At 38.6% G+C, this 27,559-nt stretch overlaps 1 protein-coding gene across 1 annotated transcript; it reads right to left on the bottom strand.

The window, feature by feature from the left end:
• Nucleotides 1–683: 683 nt before the first annotated feature.
• LOC131777035 (androglobin) lies at nt 684–24,945 on the bottom strand. The gene is given in 40 exon segments (XM_066172743.1): nt 684–1,199; nt 1,619–1,802; nt 1,959–2,073; nt 2,490–2,616; nt 2,725–2,820; nt 2,957–3,016; nt 3,201–3,325; nt 3,464–3,575; nt 3,889–3,972; nt 4,279–4,424; nt 5,054–5,168; nt 5,441–5,522; nt 5,709–5,896; nt 6,255–6,408; nt 6,844–7,072; nt 7,684–8,005; nt 8,385–8,537; nt 8,871–8,985; nt 9,402–9,561; nt 10,177–10,483; nt 12,725–12,788; nt 13,237–13,255; nt 13,258–13,524; nt 13,905–14,226; nt 14,854–15,028; nt 15,571–15,595; nt 15,598–15,838; nt 16,369–16,403; nt 16,406–16,480; nt 17,200–17,426; nt 17,696–17,738; nt 17,741–17,784; nt 18,418–18,557; nt 19,078–19,226; nt 19,229–19,367; nt 19,803–19,883; nt 20,307–20,405; nt 20,549–20,599; nt 21,025–21,148; nt 24,814–24,945. Coding segments are annotated over 40 exon segments (5,475 nt in total). The 5' UTR covers nt 24,885–24,945; the 3' UTR covers nt 684–989.
• Nucleotides 24,946–27,559: the final 2,614 nt, after the last annotated feature.

Here is a 27,559-nt window from a genome sequence, read left to right as displayed (position 1 = left end):
TCTTAAATGGAAAATGAACAAAGTGCATGTCAAGAAAATGGAGAAAGATGCAGCTGTTGCCAATGAAGAATACGAGATGATGTTAGAGAATCTTACGCTGTACGGTGTCCTATGAAAATTATCAAGCCCGGGCGATAAGAGAAAAAGGAGGACTAGAAATGCAATCACTCAAATCCTTTCGTGTAAGATTCATAACTGATTAAGTCCACAGTTTTCTTAGACAATTGAACTTTAATTAATGACCTTTTTCCTCGATTAGCTCCGCAGGCTGCTGTATACAATACTGATCTTTCCGGCATGCAACGCGCAGTTGTCACTTGAGCAACTGCAGAATTGGAGAGTTGGGCAACCAAGCGGTTGTCTGACAGAGAGGCAGTGATTAGATTCCACACGAGACTCACACTTCGTTGTTGACACTTGCGACACTACAAATAATTATAATGAAATTCAAAATACCTTCCTTCTTCTAGTATCATGTTCTAAAACGGTACCGAAATATTAAAGTCAGAGACTCTTCAAAATATCAGTTTCCGGAATAAAAACAAACTTCTGCTCACCATCTTTACAAGCAAACGATACTTAACCTTGTGCGGCGCAAAAATATACGAAAAAATAGACAGAAAATATCAGATTGCATAAGTAGGATTAAAACTTAAAGGTAAAAAAAATAGAGAATGGCTATTTTATTTCGTCACGAGTTCTTAATATTTTTATTATTTACACGAGAAAGCACCTGTACACAAAACTTGCTTATGTACAAAAATATTATTCACACTGTACTCTACAATTCCAATAAATATAACATTTCAAAATGGAAACGCACGAATGGGAGAAAAGAAATAGGACAAGTAATAATTTGGGAATTCAACACAGCACGTTTCAAAAGGCGCTAAGACGAGCGGTTTGATGAAAACGTTTTCAACGGTCTTGGAACAGGAAATAAATATTGTGACGTAGAGATATTTAATTTCCCTACCAAGCAGCAATGCTTATTTTTTCTTTCCTTTGGCGGGACTTTTCCTTCCACCTTTAGCAGTAGAAGCACTCTTTCGACTCTTGCTCGGTGACGGAGATCGTTCTCTTTCTTTCGCAGCTTCAGCCGCCTGTGCTTCCTCTTTTTGTTTCTCTGCCTCTAGGAATTTCTGTCTGTACGCTTCCCGTCTCTGGTTCACCTCGCCCCGCCATTTGTCAGTAGCGGCCTAGTGAAATAAAGGAGCAAACGGATGAGGGATTGACGGGAAGGGGAGAAAGGGAGATAATGAAACAAAATAAATAAAAACGGTAGGGCCGGGGAAAGAGACGGAGGTGAGATGGAGGGAGGCTGGGGCGAAGGAGCGAACGAAAGGAGCGAGAAAGATGAAAAAGAGATAGAAAGGAATAAGATGGGAAAGGAAGAGAGGACAGATATAGAGGCAGGAGAGAGGGAGTTAGTGGGAAGGGGATTAAATGATGAATAAGGAAGGACACTGGGTAAAAGGACAAGATGGGAAGAATTACAGGTTACCTGACACAAAAAAGAGAAGAAAGAGGCGGAATGGAAAAAGGAAATGGTTGAGGCAGCGAACAAGTATAAAGCACGTAAAATGAAAAAATAATTTTAAAAGAATTCAGATTGTACCTGTAGTTCTTCAGCTTCCTGTAACTGTCTCTCTTTAGCAGTGTTCCTGTCCAGTCTATCCTGTTCTCTCCTGTTTTCAACTTCTTTACGCTGAGTTTTAAAAGCTTGCAGTGTTTCTCTTCTTTCCAGCAGCCTTCTTTCTATTTCTTCCTCGTCTAACAACACGGGAACCCCGCCTCGTGACCTGGAAAAGAAAACGAGCGGGTTAAGCTACACTATGACTTGTGGTGTTTTCTTCTGGCCCGATGTAGAGTGGAGAAAAATGAAACAAAACAAAGTAACATCCACTATTTCATAATAATAGAATAAACTCGAGGAAACAAAACACTACAGATCTTACCTGATGGTCTTAGGTTCAGAAAGCGGCTGGAGAATATGATCCGGCTCCTTAGGGGGTGGTACTAAGGTCAATTCTCCTTGATCTGACTCAGACTGCACTGGTGACGTCACTGTCACTGAAATGAGACGAGAAACGGGAAGCTGAGGAGCTGTCATAGGTGGTAATACTCTTTGAGCCATTAAATCTCGTTGTAAAATAACTGACACACAACTGGCGCCCTGATTGGTTAAAAGTCTCGTTAGAAAATAACTGACATACTACGAGCTCCCTGATTGGTCAAAAGTCTATAATTTATTGCACCAGTAAACTCATAGAAGTTCATTTCATAAAAGCAATAGACAGCACATTTTATTGGTTTCCCAGTGTAATAACCCACGTTGGGACGTTGGGAGAGCTAGAGAAAACTTTGTAAATCACTCGCCTGATTTACAAATGTTTCTCGTTTTTTTCCAACCGATCCTGCGTTGAGTATAGCGTCAGTAAACCGAAAGATAGCGCGGTCTATTGCTCAAATATACACAGTGAACTCACGTATTTCACTGGAAGCAGTAACATCTTTCTCTTCTTGTTGTTCCTCATCGCCGTTTTCTTCCTCGATTGCGTCTTTTTCCACCTTAACCATGTGTTCGTTCAAAAACTTTTGACGGCTTTGTTGGGCCTTAGGAAGTAACAGAAAATATTCTTAAAAAATCATCATAGACCTTGAAAACATTCTGAGTGTTGTAACTGATATTTTGAAATTTTTCTTGAGTGATGCGTGCACTACCTTCGCCGCTCTGCCCGGTTCAGCGGCTTCCCAAGCTAGCTTCATGGCCTTTATTTCATCTTGCCTTTCTGTGTCCTTCTTGACCTCAATCTCTTCCTGTACACAACAAAGCAGCAAACACATCAATTCCAGTTTATAATAACATAACGATAACCTTAATCAGTGCACCATACTTTTGATTATAAACACTGCAGCAAATAAACAAAAGGAGACAAAACCACGTAAAACTTACAGCACTCGCATCAGAAACGATTCTGAGTGTCCAGTTTGGTTTGCTAGAATCGAATTGTTGCTGTAAAAAAAAAATAGAAGTTAATGAATTACTCTGAGAAATTAATAAACAAACAAACAAACAAACGCTCAAAGTTACAATCTATTTACCACATCTATTTATCTTCACAAACGTTCTTTATTCAGGGATGGGTGTCTCTAAATCGTAAAATGTGAGCTTTTCCTAATACACCTTTCCAATTTACCTGTGATGATGGTCTTGATCCAGCTTGTCCCTTACTTGACCGACTTTCTTTTCCTTCCTTGTTTTTCTTGCCTTTGGACACACTTGCAGACAGTTTATCTCCGCGAGGGGCGCTTTCCGCAGGGACTAAATATAGCAATAAAATGCATTGAAAAAAAACTTTACTACTCCTCATTGCTTGGGTTGCCTGCACTAGATATCAAGTACGACGAAATAACTATACCCGAAGGCAAAACGGTTTAAAACCCAAAAACGCAGAAATACCTTCTACGTCTAGTCTGTCAAGGCTCTTGATCAAGGCAACAAAATCCCAAGCACTCTTAGACAAAGGCCAACTGTCGCGTAAGACCTGGGCTTGAATTATATACTTGTGTATCTGAAACAAAAGTAAAAGGAATAAGCCTTATGTGCTTTTGCTTTGCGGCAACGCAGCTAACTGTTTGTGATACGCATATGGGGAGAAAAAGTGAATTGGCACCACAGCTTCAGACCAAAAAAATGGGAGTCGAATTTGTTTAGTAACCTAAAGTGATATTTTATCTTTGATAAAGCCATCGTTGGAGTGGTCTAATGTTCTGTGGACCACACAGATTACAAGACAAACGCAAGTCATCGCGTGGTAAGGATAGTTTGTATCTTGAAGATGGGGGTAACTGGCGACCTTTGATAAATGTACTTAAACCACGAACCTTGATTTCAGGCTCCGTATCTTCGGTGTCTTCGTCTTCTTTGTCTTCGGAGTCGTCGCAAAGGAGAGGACGAGAGCCTTTCTGCTAAAAGGAAAAGAAAAGTGTTCAAATCAAGTTCACGTTCACAGCCGCTGGAAATAAACTTACGACAGTATCATCTGTCCCTGACTCCGAGGCGTTCGTCGCCGTCACAGAATTGTTGTTAGAAGTTGTGTAAAGATGTTGTTGTAAGAATCTGGTTTTGCTTTTTGTTTATCTCATTCGATGCAACAACAAGAACTGCCAGTACTCACGGTATGTTCGAGAATTCAACATTAAAAAGATTCTATGGAACGTCACATATCAGCTGAAATGTCTGCACTGCACGAATTTGGGCGCCAGGTCACTCACCGATGATCCCGGCCGTGAGGAGTTACTGGACTCCTTTCCGCTCTTCTTACCACCCTTCCCTTGCATGGGAGAGGCTGCTGCTTTGCGGCTTCCTGACGGAGGTCTCTTGGCCGAGCGGGGGTGGGACGAGGTAGGAGGGCGCGAACCTGGAAAAACCAACAAATAAGTTTATTAACATCGTGGTCTCGTCCCTAACTGGTTCAGATCTAAGATGCGAACATTCCAGTCGGAATGGTCGCTATCTGGGACAAAGGACATCTAGGTGTAGATTGCAAAAGAACGACTGGTTTAAGAAGAAACAATTTTAAGCAATATTTACGTGTTATTGACCAAGCGTGAAGGTAAGATGGCTAGATATTGACCGGAAAAAAAGGCTAATATCCTGACATCTTGACCTCACGCTTGGTCAGTAAAGGTATTATTATTTCAAAAGGGTTTCGCTTTATTAAGAATTAAGAATGACTTGTTTATTTCTAGAGCCGGAAAAGAAAGCCAACTATCTTTGTACCACAATAAATTCACACGAGTCGTTTTTGTTTTCTTTTTTTTGGACTGTCTTCTGCCGCTTTTTGCGTCTCCATCGCTGACATTGTCCAAGAATAGCCAACTTAGTATTAATTCAATATTTTCATGTGCGGGATCAAAGGGGGCAATCCCGTACTAGCAGGTAGGCCCATCTTGCCCGCTCGCTTAGCCAATCAACACTTAGGATTCGCTTCATATTGCCCACGGGCGCTGCCAGCGGTGTAATAAACAACAATATTTACTTTCTTACCTCGTTTTTGTTTTTCATCTTCATCGCCTGTACGGTCGCGGTAAAAAGTAAAAGCAGGGATGACTGCGTGACTCTTTCCGGTCGTGCTACATACCTCCTGTTCATGATCCAAAATCTTTACAAAAAAATAAAAAAGTAAATGAAAGCGTTTGTAACCCGCCTGGCGGACAAATGAAAAAAATAAGTCATGGAACATTAGGATCAATGTCAGTTTCTGAACAACAACGCACCTACCCCTCCCCTAACCCATCATTGACCCTAATTTGTTATTAGTTGACTGTTGTGTGGTTAAGGGAGGGGTAGGTGCGCAGTTGCTCAGATACTGGCATAGGGCCCAGCGTTCTGCTGTCTTTTCCAGGGAAGGGAAATGATTCCTCGTCATTTTACCTGTAGCTTGATGTACACGTCTGGTTTAGACGTCCCTAGCTGCAAGCTGGCCATGTGATCCTCCTGTACCTTGACTGTGTACCTAGCGCAGCGTACAGAAAATTACTTAGCACCTTAGGAAATGGAAAGCATGTTAGGAAATGTATAGAGAACAGTGTGGAGACTGTGCATACTGGTGTTAGGATGTAGTACAGGGTTAAGAGTCAAAACACAGTTTATCTTCAAAGTAAGTCAGGTACTGACTGAAGAATTTCATCTACCATCTAACCTGAAAATGATGTTGTATTTGTTTGGAATATAATAATCTCTAATCTCCTTGGTGACAAAGTGACTGTTCACTCCCTCTCGTCCAGGGTAGGGTAAGGGTTCTGTGGAACCGATCACGCGCAAACGAAACTTTCCCGCCGGGAGAATAGCGTTTGGCGTTCTTGCTTCAGCCACAAACGTGTAACCACGCTGATGAAACAAAGGAAAATCAATGACATCAAAAGGTAACATTGAGCACCATTGAAAACACTAAATAAGCATCAAGTAAGCAGCGATGTCGGGTCAATCAGTAACGCCGAGAGCGCCTCTTGTCTCTACAGGCATCACAAAACAATCACCACCTTACAGAGAGATGTTTTTTCCGTCTTCTCGAGAGCGTGGGACAAAGAGAAAATTCTGAGCCCCCATGAAGAGTCGAACCCGAGAGCTTCAGATTCCGATCTCGGACGCTCTTCCACTGAGCTTAAAACTCTCTTTGGAGAGCTAGGCTACTCTCTCTCCCTCTCTCTTTCTCTCTCTGTATAAAATAGCTGACACAATAAGTTACCTTATTCTTCTTTAGGTTATTGGGTGCAACTTTCTGAAAGACCCTGGTCAGTTCTTCCCCCGAGTCATTGTCTACAACCCGCAACAAACATGTCGGTAAGGTAACGTACAGTTTAGGGACCATGAGCACTGGTTCATCAACGAAGAACACTTCCCTAAAAAAAAAATTCCACAAAAAAAAAATACTAATTACGTCCAAATATTCCCACAAAATATTCGCCTATCTTATCTCAATGAATTTTCCAATTGCATTATTTGGAAAATTTATGCGATTGTGGCAGATGCGTCTAGATGCGATCTTGACTGACGAAATTTAGGTTGTCACACGTAAAAAAGGCAACTACGGCACTGATAATAAAATTAAGAAGCAATTTCACTCGGAGAAATTTGGAAATTTTCCTTCGAGTAACGTCCTTTTACACTAAGTCCCCTTTCCGAAAGAAATTCCCGCAACGTCTCCGGTCCATTCCAATCTTCTCAATCCTCAGCCATCCTCGCATAATTTTGGTTTCTTATAATTTTGGAGATTCTCTACCCTAATATAAAGTCACAAAAAAAACCGAAATAAAAAGCAAGGCCTTTTTTCTTACCTAAAAACCACAAACCAAGACTGAGGAGGCTGCTCAGGATACCCCCCGTTGTAGTCAGAGTACGCCACGCGACTCCACTCATCTTTGAAGAAAGGAAACAAAGGGAACAGTTCTGAATCCCGTTTGAACATGAACCTGAAAATCTGAATGGCAAAGCTCTCCAAGTTAGGTTCGATAACACCCCAAGCTTTGGACAGAAGCTCCCATACTTTCTGGTGCTCGTCGGTACCTGTGAGAAAAATTTGGAAAATTACTAATCTCGAGAGATGACGAAGTGATGCGTCCTAGCTCAAAGGTAAAAACTGTTACGAAACATCTCTACAGAAATAATTTTTTGGGGAGTTCGACCATCAGTCATGATCCATTAGCAACGATTAAGATGTGTGAGTAACCGCACAAAACAATTTAAACAACTGAGGAGAATAGGAAATAGTGTGGATAGCTTTCTCCGTTATCCGAAAGATTGCTTATTCGTCAATTGACTCTGAGTGCATGAACCTTTACCAGGTTTACCAACTGTCGGAGTGGGCTTCAAAAAGTTCAAGTTGCCAAGTAGAACTGTTGAAGATGGACTCAGTTGCTTTCTTGCCCATACTCACACAGAACTTGTTTTTTCCCGCCGCGAATGGATCGTCAGATTTTACCTTGTCTTTGTAGTTTTCCAGCACAGGAACTCGGCTAAAATTTTCTCGTTCGCCTGTTTCATATTCGTCCTCGTCCTTACTGATAATCTCTCATCCTAACCTTTACTAGTGGCCACACATTACACTACAAAGGCTCAATCACTTCATCGCTGTTTTTCTCTGGTACATTGTTAAAAACTTAGCGCACCACACCAACCTTTTACGTATGCTCGTGCCAGTTTTCGAAGGAAATAACCCCTGAAAGCGGCCTGGATCTTAGTAGCAGCGCCTTCCTCTTCACTGTTTGATGTGCGATCTACCCAAGTGGGAGGTACTGCACCAGCACTCTTAACGGCCCGCTTCTTTGTCATTGAACCGATCCTCGTGATCTCCGCTGCTGACAAGGGCCTGTGGCCGACTCGCTGATGCAAGCAGAGAGAGGCTTGGAACTGAAAAGCTTTCCAGGCAAAGTGCATCGGTAAATCGTAAGAATCGGCGAGATGGAATCTGACACTCTTCAGAAGACACCTCATAAAAACCTGATGAAAATATGTACATGTCGGTGAATACAAAATGAATAAATCAGTAAATTTAGTGTAAGCACACTCCACGATCTTAAAGATTCAAGCAATGTGATTGGTTCGCTATCTCGTTCCGATGAACATTCTCCACTCTCTGGCGAGTGAATAATGCGTGTTTTGAAACAAAAACTCCATGGCTGAGAAAGACATGCAATTATTAGGTGTGTGGCTCAACGGAGACTAGGAAGCACCTCGCAAGTTCATTCCACATCCCATCATTTCGTTTCTATCGTAACGCATCATAAAGCTTTTAACAGAAACATTGTATCCCAGCGTATCCCGCACGGACGTATTCCAAAGTGTAGTATTAAATGTGCAATCAATAACCTCACCGTACCTTGTAATGCCTATCTTGAATGTCTTTCGTCTGATCCTTAAGTCCAAGATCCAAGTCAAACTTCCTGTCAACAGGAGGATCAGCGAATGATCCAACAAGGCTGCTAACTGACTGAAACACATTCATGGCGTGCTCCAGGAAACGACAACTTTCCTAGCAGAAAAAAAACACGAGGTGTGTCACCACTTGTCAGCCAGGTTTCCCCGGCTGATTGCAAAAACAGTCATACTATAAGGCGTATTTAATAACGTTTAAAGAAACGAATTTTTCTTCTTCCTTTAATAACAAAATAAGAAGATCACTAACGAGGTTGTCAACCTTAAGGTATAAACATCTTCCTACACCTAGTTCTACACTTAATTTCCAAGTCGAGAGCTAACTCTTAACAAGAGAGTATAATATCGTTCATAATGTCTTGCTCTGGATGTGCTTCAAACGTAGGTCTGATGGACACGTGTAAGACATTGATTAGTTCTGTACACGTACCTTTGTGAGACAAGTCATTACTGTGTCTTCGTCGCCATAAACAAATGGCGTCTGTGAAGCCATTTCCACGTGATAACCGTGAGGGGCTTGGACAAGAAATCTTAACACGTGACGCCTACAAAGATAGAACGTGAGAGAAACGTAACAAGAAGTTGTGTTTCCTGTTATTTCATTTGCGGCTTCGAAACCTTTTCCTCTTGCTCTAATTTTCCATAAATTCCTAGAGAAGAGCGAAACTAATAACTAAAATCCCGCTCCTATGAGATTATGAGATATCTGTACAGCGTCCGGTGTTTGGTCAATCGGTTTTGAATTCCACGTGCAAATTCCCCCCTTTCCCCCTCCCCCCCGAAAAAAAGGAAAATCCAGCAAGGATCTCTGTACAATAGATTGTAATCATGAAACCTTTTGCTGAAGATTCCAGACCTATCGCATCACAGGGGAAAGCTGAGCTAGCGAGAGAGACCGAAAAGGTTGAAATCTTCTTTGATTCAATATACGCAAAGCTCCGCCAATTTCATTCCAACCTACCCCGGCGGTAGAACAAGGACGGCTGCCTTGGTGCCTGAAGTGCGAATGCGTAGAATTGGCTGACCCGTCACCAGGCTCTTCCAAGAGTACGGTTCCGCAACGAGTAAGCCTGGGGTGGGTGGTATAGGTTTCTCCTCAACCTGAGCTGCTTCCCTTGGATCTGCTAAAAACAGAGAACAGAAACAATCGACTTGGTAACACAGAAACATTGGTTTACACCACGCTGGTAGGTTCCCACGCTCACAGCTTAAAATGATTATCAATCCTATTTCACAATATTTGGATTAAGAACCTTTGTCATACCTCGAAAAAAAACTGTTCACCAAAAAATTGGAGTACTTTTCAGTAAATTATGAACGAAGAATCATCACAAATAGGTTTTACGCTGCTGCCAATAATGGATTTTTCGGGGAACATTTGGGTTGTTTCAGACAAGTTTAAAAGAGTCACGTTCAGATGTTTGTGATGAGCGGCTTTCGTTCCATTTTGTATGTTTCTGCTGTTAAATGACCATTACTATGATTCACAGAAGGTTTGGCTTTCACCCTCCTTCACGTTACTGAATGGCGCATCTACACGTCGAAATAACTTCTACACGATGATATTGGTTTAAATGTTGCTATAATACAATATAAGCCCTGAATCCAAAGAACCTACCTCAGCTTACTGTAAAACACTTGGTTGACGTAAATAGGCGACAACTTGCGAACTACATTTACATATAAGTATAGATTGGATGACAATGAAACACAAAGCTCTACTGTTCAGTTCTCACCTGTTACTATGCTATTAGAATCCTTTTCCTTTTCCTTTTCCTTATCTCTCTCTCTGATAACGGGCTGCGGTGGATCAAGCCACCTAGAGAAAGCAGTGAAGCTTACCACAATTTCGATGGGTTTCAGACTGTCAACAAACAGGAACGGTGGGGGTGGGTCTTGATTTTGACTTAGTCCCCCAAACGAACCGTGATATGGTGACGGACTGAGCCCTGTGGCCTTCCCAGGTGCAGGCGTAGTTGCTGTGACTGACGAGGCTGGTATCAGGCCTGACTTTTTACTAACATGACTGGTCATTGCAACATTCTGGAAGTTAACAAGATTTAGGCCAGAAATGAAAATAGTTTACAGAGATAAGCTTCACAAGGAGGTGTGTGCTGGATTTTGTTGGTTCCCAGTGCGAAGGTTTGAGGGAAACATGAAAAGCATAAGGGAAAAAGACAAATATTACAAAGACGTCAAACTTCCCGCCAAGAAAAACGCAAAATGCCTCGCCCACGACCTAATTGCAGCCAGGGCTTGAACCCTCAGCTCTTTTGAACCAGAATCTTGCGTGTTAGGTGGCCATTGAGAAAACACGTCTTGCTCATATTAGAAAAGTGGAGTAATTGTGAAACCTCTAATGATCCTCTTTGTCCAAAATGTTAAGGCGGAGTTAGAAATATTATAACGAGCGTGGTTACACGTACAGAACGAAGTAATCTAACAGTGCTTGGTGGAAAAATTAGATGAAATTAGGTGGACGAGAAGGAATGAGGTGAATTTGTGATAATTTTGTTGTTGATGAAAAACTCACAGATAGCAACGACATTTCACTTTCTTGTCTTTTAAGCCTACGTCCCATAACAGAGGACATCTTCCTTTCAGATGTCACGGAATTGTGATGATGTTGGTGATGATGATGAACATTAATAGGAATGAAAACCCAGCTCTGACAATAATTCATGCATTAGTATGTATCAATTAGTATGTTTTACTTGTATCAATTGTATCTATTTTCTTTAGTTTAACTCTTTGACACTATCTACAATGCTAGGCGTGTGATGATCGTCGGGGAGAGAGTAGCTCAACATGCTGCTGGATTAAAGAGACAAACAGGACACTAAATGAGGGTAAAACAGTTACGGTATCAACACTAAGCACGATAACCTCACTTTAATAACCGATACACCACGTTTGAAATAAGAAACAACGTCATAACAACAACAACAGAACTGAAGATAAGTGCATATGTTGCATTAGTTTTAGGGAAGCATTTCAAAATTACTCGGTCACCAACAGCCAAACTGAACAAACATTTGGCAACAAGGGAGAAGTAGGCAGCTGCCATAATCAAAGGCAATCAAAAGATGGATTTGTATTTAAAGACCACAGCTACAGCAGAATAAGGAGTTCAAATGTAATGTCAATTTAAAAGGATTCGGTCTGAAAGTTTTCAGGTGCAGCTTCAGACAAACATAGCACCAGAAATGTAAAGTACAATGACACAGTGAAAGCCAGTTTGGTGACAAGCAGAGGGGAATCACCATGTTGAAAAAGAACGATATAGAGAACGATAAAAGAGATATAAAGGTGAAAAAGATCATTTGCTTTAAAAGATCAGTAAGAAATCCCAGTTGAAAACGGCGACAAGCAGAAAAGACACGAGCAAAGCAATAGAAGATACATGTACCTCTAAAGGGCTTGAGTAAGTTATTTCCACTTCTGAGATTAAAGATTGGTTTAGAGATGAACACTTATCAATGTGAGAGAAAGAAACAAACATATTGTTAGAGACTTTAAATGTTACATATGTTAAAAAAGTTAAAGTTTATCTTTGGGATATGGTTAATCAGACGCTGAGTAATCCTGAATTAAATGACAGCTATTTTTTTTTAAATTTTGACTTCGCCCTGATAATCAAATAACCTACCCTAAAGTTACGTTGAAAGAAGTAGAAAGAAAATGAAAAGATCAAATGGTACTGCAGCAAGGTAAGTCCTGCAGGTAAAGGCTTTCTTTTTATCACGGGGGGGGGGGGGGGGCTCTTTTAACTCACTGACATTCAAGAGTGAGTGGCATCTAATTTCTCCTAACAATATCACCCATGAATCGAACACTAGGGTCATGAGAATGAAGGAAATGATCATCAGCTAAAGAAGCTTTTGATTATTGAACAAATTCTCCTTGTCAACACCTCAGGAAATGTATAGAGAACAGTATGGAGAATATGCATACTGATGTTGGGGCGGAAATAGCTAAATAGTGTACGGATTAGAACCGAGGAGTAAATTCAGTCCTTTAACATGATTGAATCAGGACAGAGAGTAGATTAGGAACGAAGGAATCACTGAGCCATCACATATATTGATAAAAGAAGAGAGACATTGCAGTTGTAGACATCCGTTGACATACTGATCCATGGAAATTCATTGTAAAGAAAACAGACAGAGAAAAAGGAAGGAAGGAGAGAAGAAAGGAAAAAAAAAAGGCCTGACGGTCGCAACTGTGTATATATCATTGTATCAGTAGGAAATACTACAAACCACGCTAAGAACTATTCCTCACCTTTAATTCAGAATTTCCTTTGCAATAATTGTACGTGTTAGGTTTGTGGAATATGTACAAATGCCTGCAAAAAGTCAAAAATAATTTAAAAAAAACACAATTAATAAATATACAGGAAAGGGCATATTTCTTCGTCTTCAAGTCACATGAACTAAGGCGATAGAGTGCTTTTTCAATTCAGCGTCGAAAAACCAAAACCAAAGTCATCCTGGCGACCAATCAGAATTAAGGCATACATCATCATTGGCCAATTAGAAGTCAAAGTGAAAAAAAGCAAACTGCTTGAGGCGCGGGAAAACGCGAATGACCAAGTCGTGGTTAGTTTTGAGTTTTGCATCTGATTGGTTGAAAATATACCATGAGTTTTTTGGACCAATCACAGAGCAAACGAAGTAAAATCAAAGCAATCACGGATTACCTTCTGCACAAATTGAAAATTGCCGTAATTAGTTATTACCAGTGGATTGAAAGAGTGCCATCAACACATGCCATGCCTTGTAAGATTTACCTACCTAAAACATTTGCAAAATCGGCGTACTCCATCCAGATTTTCTTGTCTTTGTTGTTGTTCTCTTTAAACTTGTCGCCATCCTCTGTCTTATCTCCTTCAGTTTTGTCATCAGTTGCTTCTCCATCAGTGCCATCAGCAGGCACTTTGTCTCCCTCACCAACAGAACCAGGCAAATCAAGCACGGGCAGTTCATCTACGCGAATGGCCTCTACTTTGTGCGACGAGTCTCTTTCTAGTTCGATCTTCACTCCTTTTTCCACTCGTGACATTCGTCTCGTCTCAGGCGGCGCTAAAAGGTAAGCCATTGACATTATATGACTGTATAAACAAACGTTAAAATACGTTTAAAAGTGATCATTTCAGCATGCTGAACTCTGGATCAGAAGTACAAATAGATTAAAACGGAATATAAAACTGAAAGTAAATAGGTCAGTCAGTAAGTAACGTAGACTGTGAATGTGTTGGTGTTATGTTGTATTGATACAGAGTATTATTAATTAAAAGAAAAAATTAGTCGTAACTAGATGAGAAAGAACAAGTGTACTTATCTTCAGTTTTAATTTTCGTATGTAAGTAACTTGAAAAATAAACTGTGTAGTGGGAGAAAACGACGAAAATAACAACAACCAAAAACAAAACCAAACAAACAAAGTAACAAAAAGCACTTACTTTTGATCAAATCTCCGGGTTTTTCCATCCTTGACATTCTTCGACTTGACTTGGGTGACGGACCACCCGACTTAGTTCTCTCTGGTTTGTCCACAACACTCAGTTTGCTACCACTTCTACTTTTATCACTCTTGTCAGGACTTTTAAGCAACTTATCTTTCTCTCCTTTGTCACTCTTTGCTGATTTTTCTCTCTCTTTTGATTTAGAAGAATCCTTGGTACTTGGACGGTCTCGAAGGCTTTCACGGCTCTCTTTGCTTTCTTGATCTGGCTTGAGTTCATCGTTTTCTAGTCTTGGCGTTGAAGTCTTGGACTTTTCGTCCTTGATGAATAGATCGGAAAAAAAATACGAATCTGTGATCATGTAAACAAAGATTAATGCAAGAGTTTCATCATAAGCCGGTCTAACGCCGCCTATAAAACCTCTTACCGCCGTCTGTTTAGCCTGCAAACTGGCTCTCGCGTTTGGGTTTCACCTTCGACTCCTGTACAAGCATAGCGACCTATTGTTGTACACCGTCGGCAGCCGTTTAGGGAAAAAGTTATTGAGATCCCTGTACATGTAATGGTGAATACGTACAATATTTGCTCTACTTTCTAGGAGTTACAGTACTTTTACTTATCTTTATAAAACACTGTTATTGAAGCACTTTAACTGCTAAATACAATTCTCTCATCACACATTTTTCAGTGGTCATTTTAATGTCACTTTGTAAAATTAAAGAGAGGGGAGCTACAGAGTAGATCGATGTTAGAAGATACTCACACATGTGGTGACACAAGGCCTGCATGCAGAGCTTTTTAATTACGGCTGTGGGAAAAAATAACCTGCCAAAAAAATGCCATAAGAATTCTGGTGGCATTTCATTTTGCGTTTATCTTTTTCTATAGGATCTAATCTGCACAGATCAAGGACTATGGTTATTATAGGACATGAATTCTGTAGTACCTCTTTAACAGCGGCACCATCATCACTAAGCCCTTCTCTCTTTTCACCTGAAGTCTTCTCAGCGACATCCTCACCCTCCCCACCCTCTGTCTTTTCTCCATTGTCTTTATCGCCTTCTTCAAGTATCTCACCCATTGGCTTCTCAGGACGATATTTTAACCACCTCACAGGGGTCCTGAAAAGCAACAAGAAGTTTTGTAGTTTTAAAAGCGACTTGCTTTCTTGTCTGCGTAACAAATAATACAAAATGACGAGAAGATATGAGTGTTTCATGTTAAATTTTCACCTCTAAGTGACCACTCAATGTTTTATGTACGGTGTAATATTTCTTTCAGTCTACTATAATCGTTTGTATCAAATGACCTGTACGCTTTCATTCAAAAACGTTAGACAAATATCTCCGTATGAGAGGCGTAGGCGATGCCGTAAGCGATGCCGTAAGCAGGGACGGAAAAATGCGAATAGACTCGCTAGATGCGAGTTGAAAAAAGAAAAAAAAACGAGAAAGAGCGACGGTAACATGATACAGTGCTTATTGAATGAATCAAGTCATGCCGGACGGGACAATGATTGGCCCTCGGTCGGTCATAGCGTAAGAATCTCGCCGCGCTCAGCCCGTACGTCATGACCTTGAGCCAAACATTTTCCCGTTCAGTCTTCCCATTCACTTAAAAAGTACAAAGAGAGCTGAACAAGATAAATCTTATTCCTACATACTTTGCTCTGCTGACAGGTATGGGCTGACTTTGTGATTAAGAAAGGGAGATACAACTTCTAAGAACTGTGGATCCTTGGGAGGTTCTGGTGGAGTCAGCGCTGGCTCCACGGGCTGCTTCTTCTTCTTCTGCCGAATAAGCTTCCATCGAGGGATCTGAACTGGAGGCGGAGGAGGAACCAAGGGGCAGTCCCTCACTGTCGTCAACAAGACAGGGTGTGGGTGGTTATGTGACAAACCAGATTGTCGCAGTTTCTCAGATGCATCAGCCTTCAGAGAAGACAACAAAATTTTCTGTTAATAAAGGCAAACACTCAGCCTTGCTCTCAAGGAATTTTTTTTTCAACGTACAAACTTAAAGTGTGGTGTACATAAGAGCAACCAATCTCTAAATTTGATTACTACCAGCAAAAAGATCCGATGGAAACAGAAAGGAGAAATAATCTAAAAGTCCTCTCAAGATGAGTCATAAATTACCATTCTTGACTAATGAACGTTTCTGATTTCATCTCAGGGTTGGTAACATTTTGTTGTGGTGTACATGTACCGATGCACCTCAAAAAGTTCTCTACCACCCTTACTGGAGTGATTGATTAAGCTGCAAACAAACAAACCTAACCAGTACATATGGTGTGCTGTGAGTGATCATAATAAGCATGTCACAGAAAATTATTGAATATTTGGAAGCGAGTAACAGAAATACGACTTGCATTGCCAATGTAAGTAAGTTTAGTGTTTAAATAAAGTTATTGACAAAAATGAATGGTATGTTCTTATGCAGCAGACCGCCACGTACTTACCATTTCTTTAAGAACAGAATGTCTCATTGGCATATTGGTGGATGGGAATAACTGGCAAAAATCACAAACTCTGGCTCCTTTGGTACGTCAACAAGATTTGCAGCTGGAGTGGCTGGAACAAATAATAGTGATCCATCAATTCAATTGCAGATAGCATGCTGGTGGCCACCTTGGAAGTGATTAATTTACATGTGGATTCCACAAAAAATTTCATTGTTGAGTTGAATTAATTGAATTTGTCGATTTTAATAAAAAAAAAATTTTCATGTCTGTGAAGAAAGGTGTAACAAAATCAGCAAAAATTAATGGAGAATGACTCCCTGGCATGCTGTGAAGAAGAAGTCCACTCTCTCTCCCAAATTCATGACATTTACACAAACTATTTTCATTTTCCTTTCAATTGATGAAAAAATGAATATTGCCAACTATACAATCAATTGGGTACCACAGCATAACATCAGTTTCATCCAATCACAAAAGAAACTGTAAAAACTCATGCTCCTTTAACCCTTTAACTCCCATGAGTGACCAACACAGAATTTCTCCTTACAATATCAATACAATATCAACCAGGTAAGTGATGAGAATTAAGAAAAATATCAATTTGGAGATAATTAGTTGATTCAATACTAAATTCTCTGAACTAACATGATAAGATAATATGGTTGACAGAAAGGAGAATTTCAAATTTGATCTGGGAGTTAAAGGGTTAATGGTGATGTGAAATTTTCTCAGTGACATAATTTAGTCTTTTCAATAAACTTTTGAGATGCCAAATATTTATTAGCATGTACAGAGTATATCTATCAAAGTTACAAAAAGCCAGCAAACCTTTCTCTTTCTCCTTCTCCTTCTCTTTCTTTTCTTTTTCTCTCTCAACTTTCTCAGGGACTTGACTTTTCTCAGACTTTGTGGATTTTCTTTCCTTGTCTCTGTCGTCCTTTTTTCTGCATTCTGTGGCATGTTGTTTCTTTTCCTCTGGTGGTGGAGTGTTCTCAAGTTTCCAGTGAGGCAATGTTTGGAGTAGCAGTTTCCAGATTTCACCAGTATGACCACACCTTGGGGACACAAAAACCAAAGACATTTTGCAATTTTGCTCAAGTACACCAGCCTACATCCATGCTTAGTATCTCAGTTTTCTTTCTTGCTGAAACAATATTGATGAGATTACTGAACTTATCTTTTAATCTCTCACTTCAAGGCATCCCCTATTAACAAGCATACCCAAAGCTGCATTAAGTCTAGGCTCACAGTTCTGAATTGATAGAGCATGAAAATGCATTTGCTCACAGCACACACATGTAGCAAGAGCGGAAAAGCTTGTTACCTCAGTGGAATAATCTCTGGCATCCACCCTGTAAGGGCATGACCACAGTGAAGTCACCAAACTCACACGCATTATAACCACCAGCATAACTAAAGAGAAAACAAAAAAAAAGAGATGCTTAGGAATTTGAACTTCATTTAAAAGCATTGCTTAGAGAGTGGTTTAAATTGTTTAAATTTCTTGAATTTCAATTGCTTCTTAATTGTACACAATTCATGTAACTTCCACACTTCATGCAAGCTGCAACTGTTTAGGTCACCATGGAAAAAGATATATTTTGGTTATTAAATTTGCAGCAAAATTTGCCACTTTGGCAACCTTTGTTGGGTGGTCAGACATGTAACAAGAGATGATGTTTTTTTCCTTCACAATGTTTACAGCATGGTTACAGTTGGATACGCTTTAGCCACTTATTATGTCTTGTCATTGTCTTTTGTAGAATATTGCTTCCTCCTTAGTTGTGCAAATAATGTGCTTTAGAGTGTCTCAAGAATCTTAAAAAAGGATTGCTGGCCATACTGCCTATATTCAAAGATTGGTAGTGTCACGAAGAATTCAATTAATGTAACGTTTTATGGCACAAGGTGTTTTTTTGATGAATACAATCTTCCTCCTACAGTAACAACCCTATTTCATCATTTCAAGTCACCAAAAAGTGACTTTGGAAAAACTTGGGTTACACTGTAGGAGCACCAAACTAATAAGAGAGAAATCATGCTTACTCTAATGAAGCCACTTTAATGAGAGCTTTTGACAATAACATGGGCCATAATTCATGCTCATAAGGTGAAGCAGGTAACATAAGTTTGCCATCCTCATCAAAGGGCATCCCGTCATCAACTGTTACTTTCCGCCAAGTACCCTAAAAAGACCATCACATTCCAATAGTCACTTAAATGTTCTTTTAAAAGAAAATGAAATATAATTACACAATCAAAAGGGCAAGAAGATAGTGACCAATGAGAAAAAGAATTATAACAGCTCTTGCAAGGTCTACACAATTAATGCTTCACACTTGAACATGCCTTCCCATTCTTTAACTTTTGTTTATGGACTGCAACTTTATCTTAGTTTGAATCATACAGGGGCAAAAAAAAAAAAAAATAGAACGTAGCCAACTTAAGCTAAATGTATCCTCACAGGACAAATTGGTCAATAATACATTTAAATATCAAATTAACAAATCCTCACAACAAAGAATTTTGCAATGGCAGGAACAAAGCAAGCAATTGTGCTTGCATACACCTGTGCGAGAGGACTATCTCCAGAGTTACTCAAGTGCAGTATCCTATCAGAACACACAACCATAAATGCTTTATCTTGCTTTGGATAAGTGAAGAGCCACCTTCATGAAATAAAATTCAATATGACAGAATGTTAACTCACCATCCAGATATTCTAACACAGTACTTCCCTCCAGGGTTATAAACAGGAAGAGGACTGCCTTTAGTTTTCTCTTTTGGCCAAATGTGATTCCATGGTTTCCATGTGTTGTCTTCTAACAGAGCATCTTTGTCTTTCTCTCCTCTGTCTTATCCTTCTCCTTGTCCCTCTCTTTATCAGCTTTGTTGCTCTCCTTGGTATCTTTAGCACCTTTGACAGTCTCTATTGGGTCTACTTTAAAGTGAAGTTTCCATAAGCACATCACCTGACCTATGATACATCGGAGCAGCTGCAAAAACATAGTCTGTGTCAAATCATCTACTACTGACAATAAATGATCTCACTCTTTTAGAGTGTATATTACATTTATTTGATACATTTACCTGTAAATACCTGTATGATAATCATAGACGGGGAGAATATCCATGCCAAGAATATGACGAGCCACAGAAATTGAAAAGGCCAAGGTTCAAGAGCCCATGACCCAAAACAAGTAAAGGAACTCTAATAATCCAAGGTTTATTTTAAGGAGGATCAAGAGGGTGGAGGAAAGTTTCAACACCAAGAAACAAACATTTTCTTGTTGAATAAGGGGTATGAATCACCAGGGCCCAACTACTGTATTTTCTGGCAAGTACAGTGTAATAAGTATATATACCATTAGTTACATGTAGGTGCATTAATCACAGTTCCACTGAGAAGTAAACAAGGATTGGTATCATACCTCACTGTTGGTCAAATGATCATTCACTGAAAGCAAATCTATCTCCTCTGCCAGACTTTTTGGATCAACAACAACTGGTGACTGAAGTGGTAAATAAAGGAAACATTTTATTGACAGTGTTTTACTTCAGTTCTTGAAGGTGTTAAAATATTATAATTCAAAACATAACCTGCATGAGAATTTTCAGCAATTGAAATGACCTTTAAAGAATACATGCTAAGACCAAGAAATCATAGAAAGACACCATACTAGACTACATTTAGGCCAACACAACATGGCTTGATTGTTTTTGCACAAAAATCTATAAAGTACACCCTGTATGTAGATCGACTGTGGAGAAGTCAACACATAGCATTGGTTCAACTCAAGCTCCAAAAATTAAGAGATGAGAAACATTTCATCAAGTACCAGCAAACCCCTTTTTTCTAAGAAATATATATAAGGAATAGCTTACGTGGCTTATTGACAGAATCATTAGAGATAAACTGAATGACTCATGTGTACCTTTTCCAACATAAACTCAACAGGTTTCTTCCAGTGATCCACATAAGACTTAATTGAAGATGGTAAATCTATCCTTCCTTCAGGATCCTCGTAAGGATGCTGTGAAAGGCATTTAGGTAGTAGTTGTTAGTGGAATATAAACCTTTGAATGCACTTAAGTGATGTATAATTCTCTAGTTAATATATATTTATCTTAAAGACAGGTGAAATGTTTTGTGTTAAAACTAAAATAATTTCCTTACTAGATTTGGACTTTTGCCCTTTTCTTTTTCTTTTGGTTTGTGTGATGTATCCTGAAAGATAATAAAGCAAAAAAAATAAGGATGATTTGATTTACATTAATCCTGTAGCTCTACTGATAGTATCAGCCTTATATTTCAATATTATACAGGGTGAGATTGTAGTCAGTCCCATGCAATGGATTGTGTGGACAGTAAGTGATGATTAAATTATGTTCGATAAAATCTGGTTGGTTTTTCAATCTACAGAATTGATATCTAAATGAATAAGGTAAAAGACTTCAAAATAATAATGCAAAAATACTCTAAAGTTAATATCATAACTGAATTGCCACAGATCACCCTTAAAGTCCTACAAGTTTACAACATTATGGTACACTGTCTTTGCAATTTTTTCTTCATTTGTAAAGCACATTAGACTGTAGATTTAGCACAGATGTTATTCAGATGTCTTGTAAGTACAGTCATTTTTCAAGTACCCATTTTTCCTGACCAATATCTTGTTCTGTCCACTCAGGCCAGATGACAATGGGCGCTTTGGCCTTTTTGCTTTTTTCATCTTTTTCATTCAGTGATCCTACCACACTAGGTGCCACTGACTGCCTATAGAAAAAAAAATGCACATCACATTAAAAGAGAAACTGCTATTATAAAAATTAATCAAACATGAAAGGACAAAGTAACTGTGCCTCATACAGTTTGTTAATAACCAATTCTAGCACTGTGGAGGACAATGTAATTTGTGACAGTATTATTCAAGACTCTCATTTCTTAAATTCCCATTGTTCAAGTTGTTTGAATTATGTTCATGTCTTAGATAAAAGTATCCAACAAGCTACAATGTACAGTAATCCAGTAAGTTGTTAGAAAGAATTACATGGATGGTAAGTACCGAATCCTGTCTTGCCAATACATACAACTACATGATTGTACATACATGTACATATAAAAATAAATATATTTTAACCCTATGATACCAAAGAAGCAATGCTGTTACACCTTCGTAATTTAGTGCTCCCAGGATTAAGCAAATGACTCATCTTGCCCACAAAAACTTCTTTCACTGTATCAAACAACAGTTCTTGTTTGTTACAGTAGAACTTAGGGACAGTCAGACTCAACAAATTGCAAATAAAAATATCATCTGACTGTAGACTTCTCAATAAGGTATCTTAGCAACCCAACTATTCCAAAATCAAATGAAAAATTGTTGACAAAAGGCAAATTTACATATGATGGACTCAAAACTTGATGTAAAACAGATTACTTACTATGAAGAACAATTGAGGATCTACTCTCAAGATCTACCACTTTTTGGCTTTTGGTAAGGTTAGTATGTTGAGATTCACGAATTGCATTTCAAAAACAAGCTGAAGACAACATCTTATAATTCACTGCATGATGAAACTAATTGAGAAAACTTGTAATCAGATAATGTCAAGATTAACCAGCCTTGTGTAACAATTATTCACCAAAGGCAAAGTGAGTAATCCCCCAGATGAAGTCAAAGAGATTATTCCACACCATTATCTTTGCCTTTGGCAAATAATTAAATGTACCATATAATTGCTCAGGTGCTTTCAAATTCTGTTTAAATTCATTTCGGGATTGAAACCATTCTGTAAATAAAGAAAGCTTTGCACATATTTTGCTCTAACTGTTTTGATTACTTGTATCATGCCTGTTTCCACTAGAATTAGGTAAGTTCATTTATTATAACTAAATACAGCAGCAAAAAAATTGTGTTACCCCAAACTTTATGGTATTTTCTGTGCTCTTCAAAATTGAATTTTCTGCTATTGCATTTATCACTTCCTCCGAAACATTGACAAGTTAAATAGGAGGCAGCCAATGTGAAATTCAGTGCCCCTGTTATAGTCACTTCACACAAAGTAATTATGGCAAGGTATTATGCAATCCTCAACCAATCAGAGCATGTGAATTTATAATTATCTGAGTAATTATACCAGAGGCCAGATAAGAAGTTCTTAATTCTTAGAGCATCTAACAAGAACTGTAGAGTACAGAAAATCCATTGCTCTGTACAGAAAATCCATCTCTCTGTTCAATTATGGCAATAATGTATACATAAATTTTTATGGTATCAATACTGAGCATCAGTTACATTATGAAAAAAATCTTCTAACACATTGTACATGACAAGGCATGCATGCAGGTATACATGTTCAAGCCATACATGGCCATTGTGCTGATAAACTAACGCAAATTTAAATGTACAAGAAGTTCACTTCACCTTAGATTAATTAACAATGTCACTGAAAAGGATTATTAATTTCTCTGTGTATAAAAGTACAATAACTCTCTGTTGGTCTAACTCAATTATGAAATAACTTGAAAAAGGAAATTATAGGCCTAGAAAACAATGCAAAATCATTTGGGAATTGAAATAACTTGAAATTATACTGAATTAATGCTCAGGATTATGTTTGCAAGGCTTCTCAAACATCAACAGTAACTACATCCAGAGAAACTGCAACATAGTGTAAGGTTTTTACAAACTAAACAATGGAAAATTAGAGAGAGATGTGAACAGCTTTAAAGGCTCTTTATGATAAAAAGTTAATCATTCTTCCCTAAGTCATTCTGAATGAATGATTAGAAAATTGTGACATTATGAAAAATTATGCAGATCTGCTTTTAAGAATTCACTCTAATCACCCATGTATGTAAATGAAGTGTGTTTGTTTGTATTGTGCCAAGGCTTCAAAAGTAAACAATGATATTCTAAAAGGGCTTTTGCAAAAGATATCCAGCCTTTGTTATTGGTAGCAAAAATAAATATGCCAATTTTGACAGCAAATTAAAATTATGTCAAACCAAATATTATTACAGCCATGTGGCAATAAACGAGTTAATTTCGAAAATGAACACACATATTAAAAATGAAAAGCTGTAAAGGCTCTGAAAGACATACAGAAGTATAAAAAACAACTGGATCAAAAGAAACGTACAATTATTGCTTTTGTCTCTGAGATTCGCAGGGTCCTAAAAGTTAAACATCGATAGTCCCGGTAAGTTAAAAATGATTGAAGGTAATGTGGTCCTTTATATTCACGAGGCAAAAACCTCTAGTCGAATTCATAATTTAATCGATTCGTGCAGCTCATTCTATCTATCGTAAAAGATTAAGTATTGAGAAAGACAATCGGTTGATCGATTCCAAAAACCAGATCCCATGCATGGATAGCTGTAACAGATTTTACATCTCACGTGAATATTTCGCACGCAAAGAAATGAATCCAGCTAACTCAAGCAGGTGTTGCATGTTCCTGTGTGTATTGAAACAGTAGAAAAGAAAAAATTTCTTCAACTTGCCTAAATTTGGCGGAGGATACCGTGGCGAGTCTCAAATCCTTCCACTGAGATCCTCGTGAACTCATCTTTCGCGAAATTTAGAAGGGGAACCAGTGACCTCACATTCAACTTATTGCTATCACAACAACAGACGAGCTTGTTTGCAAGCTTAATATCCCGTTGCCTTTAGTTGACAGCACTTATTTGTTAACGTGCCAAATTGTGTTAAGATCGCGCGCAATACGATGGTCTTTTTGTCTTATTTCATTTCACTATTGTTCTCATGGAAACCATCCCGGAGAGTTTTACCACAAGGAACCTAATACCTCAAAGTCACAACCTATAATTAGTGCTGAACGTCACAAAACGTTATCTGCCTCAATATTGCATTCAGGAAACAAGATGAAATACAGTTAAGAACATACTCGCATTTCTAACTTTGTTTTTTGTCATGGACCAACGATTGTAAGCTCAAAGTAAAGCTGTGTAGGAGCTCATTATTTATGTGTGAAATCCCGGTGAGACTCTCACAAATTGACTTGATTTCTTTGTTTTCAAAGGGAAAAGGCGAGATACCTTTGGTAGAATATTATTTCAAAATGCAGTGAAAGTAAAGGCTGAAAATAAATAACAACATTCGACCGAAAACTCTTTAAAATAATCAGGTTGTGTATCTTGATGAGATGAACCGAAAATATCACAGTCTCTGACTAACTTACACCAAACCTGTTTCAACTATCTACAAATGCTCCAAGCTACCTAAACTCTTGATGTAATGAAAACTTTATCCATAGTTATACTTCTATATAACTTAGACTTCTATGTTAAATATATATTAACAATCTAGGTCGAGAATTGTCCAAGATGTCCGCATGGATCAAGTTTGAAGGTCATGTCATTTTCAACGCGAAGTTTGCCGGGCATCGAGTCAAAACAGAAATAAATTTCCTTACTCTGGAATGGTTCTGGCAGCAGAGGCAACTCTCTCTTTGGATTCTTTCTTCTTCATTGCCTTAGAGGCCATATTTATCCAAATTTTCAAGTATTTTGGATTTTGAACAAAAGTTGATCTTCGACAAAGCAAAGCTTTGTTGTCACGTCAACCGATGATACTCTCCTCAGTACCACTCGGCCAAGTTAAACGCGCTGGATTGTGTTCCGCAATAGGGGTTGGGGTCGGATAGGTAGAAGCAAAATCACCAGTGTAGCCTTCTTCTTATTCCTTCTTATCCTTGAATTTCGAGGAAACTTTGAAAAGTATAATAGAAATGAAAACTGGAAAAAAATGAAATGTTATTTTTTCGGTTTTTTCAGATTCCCAGTAGCTGAGTAGCTACAGGGGCTCCTAGTAGCTACACATGGTTCAAGGCGGAGGCTTCCGCTTCTTGTAATTAATATTTACAAAAAAGGAGAAAAATTTGGCGTCAGTTACCCTTTAAATCACGTTTTTCATCATGTAAAATAATCGTAAGACACATCATGTGAAAACCAATGAAATGAAACACCCACCGAGGAGTGTTTCTCATGTCCCCTAATGACTACTTACGGTGTCTTCTTAGTCGGTGACGGAGAGTCGCCACTAGTCTTAAGCTTCCATTGCGACAGTCGACTTTTGAGCACCTTTGTTCTCAGCACTTCTGAATGTAGGTTGCTTATCGCGGAGCCCGATCTTGGTGATACGGCTGACGAGCGGGGACTGGTCGGAGTAAATCGGGCATCCATGCTGGCTTAAACGACAGCAGAAGAGCTCTGTGATAGATTTTCAGAAAAATATTGATTAAATCAAATCTAATAAGGGTCCAAGTAGATTAGGGCTTAGTCCGGTACATTTAGCTTCAAGAGATAGCACTAATGCTACTCTCCCAAGATGGGATGGTAGGCAGTCAAAGGGTGACGTCTCGCCCCCCCCCCCTCCCGTTTTGTCAGGTTTCCCTGGCAACACGCCGATACTCAATCATGTATTCCCGGGTGGTTAGAGGACGGAAAGATTCTGTTTCTAGTCCAAGAGCACAAAAATATGTATGACCAGGGCTCGAATTGCAATCCATCGAACTAAGTCTGGAGCGCAAGCCCCAAAAATAATAATCTAAAATTCATTTTATGAATTGAAATGACGAAGAACTTTATGGGTACGGCCATATTTGTAACGAAAAAAACAAATGCGCTTTGTGAAGGCGAGTCATTTGCTTAATTTGGCTTTAAATTTAATTTCAAGGCTATCAACGAAATTAGACTGAGAATTAAAAACATACAGATCAACAATAGGATAACTGATGTCACATTTCTTTGATCATCAAGAATTCATTTCAGTCTGAATGTGAATCAGTCTACTTTAGTTTTGGAAACGCTAGACGAAGAATCAAACTTTGAACATTATCCGCTGGTCTTCCTTGAAAAAGTTGGAGTAAGAAAAAAAAAAAAAAAAAAAAAAATATATATATATATATATATATATATATATATATATATATATATTTAATTTTACCTTTGAGACAGTGCGATGTTTCTGGGGACTTGCAGCGTTTCTGTAACGAAGACAGCAAATAACCTAAGCGCATTCAGTGTACGTTGTTGACTAATTTAAAGTTTTTAATGTTATGATTGTAATAAATTTTCGTGGTAACATGTATCTTATACTGATTCAAGGATCAATTTATGAAAAATGAATTTAAGCATCGACGAAAATCATCTTTAAGAAGCTCATCACACACTGCTAACTTAAACCAACATATCTTTCCTTCTTCGTTTTGTTATTCATTGCGAGAGTTCTCGGTAACTTACAATTAGTGAAGCATCATGACGACTAGTATCGCACCGATGATGGGTTGTATCGGATCGCATTTCTTTTAGTTTAGTGAATAAAAATAAAAGTCTTACTTTGCCTCTCCAAGATGCGTTATCAAGATGCCCCTTCGAATGCACTGTTGGAAGTCCTCGACTCTTCAAACTTCGTGCATAATATTTTCATGCGGGCATAATTAAACCACTTCTTATATTAAACAGATTGTGTAACAAGTCTTCCAAAGTTTCCCCCAGCTGCGGTGTCAAATGATTTTCAATGGCATAAAACCACCTGCTAATAACTAAATATGGTATAAGCCTTAGAATTGGCGCATAGTGGAGGCGGGACTTTGGGGCTTTAAAGCGTTTATTTGTTGTGTAACCATTAAGTCATTTTGTTACCTTGTCGCTGAATTTGATTGACAATTATAATCGATGAGCTCGATGAGAAAAGTGTTTAGTATAACTGCAACGGGTGATTATCAGTGACTATTGTGTTTTTTAAGTTTGTTTTCGCTTCGAAAAAAAAAAGGAATAACAAGATCACCTTTTTAATAACAGTACTTCAGTATTGTAAATTACCACCGTACATGAGCTAACTCTTCTCTAAGCCTTCAATTTTGATTCACTTAAAAAAAAAAGGAAAAAACAGGCGCTGCGAAGTCTTTTCCATGTCAAGTCCGTTCATACCGTTCTTGGAAAAAGTGCAACATTCTGCTATTTTTCAAAAATTAGACTGGACTGGACTGGATGTTGTTATTCGTGCAGTTCTTAAAACCTATCCACTTAACGATGAATTAAAACGCTAGGGAGAGTTTACATACTGAACAATCCTGGAAGTCAAAGGCGTTACTGTAAAGCTCCTAAAACTGTAAACACCGGACATCTTTTAGAAATGTGAGTGAATTAAGGAAAAAA

This window comes from Pocillopora verrucosa, chromosome 9, assembly GCF_036669915.1.
Source record: "Pocillopora verrucosa isolate sample1 chromosome 9, ASM3666991v2, whole genome shotgun sequence".
Classification (NCBI taxonomy): domain Eukaryota; kingdom Metazoa; phylum Cnidaria; class Anthozoa; order Scleractinia; family Pocilloporidae; genus Pocillopora; species Pocillopora verrucosa.
Note: the sequence above shows the minus strand (reverse complement) of the source record. Positions and strands in the feature narration are given on the sequence as shown.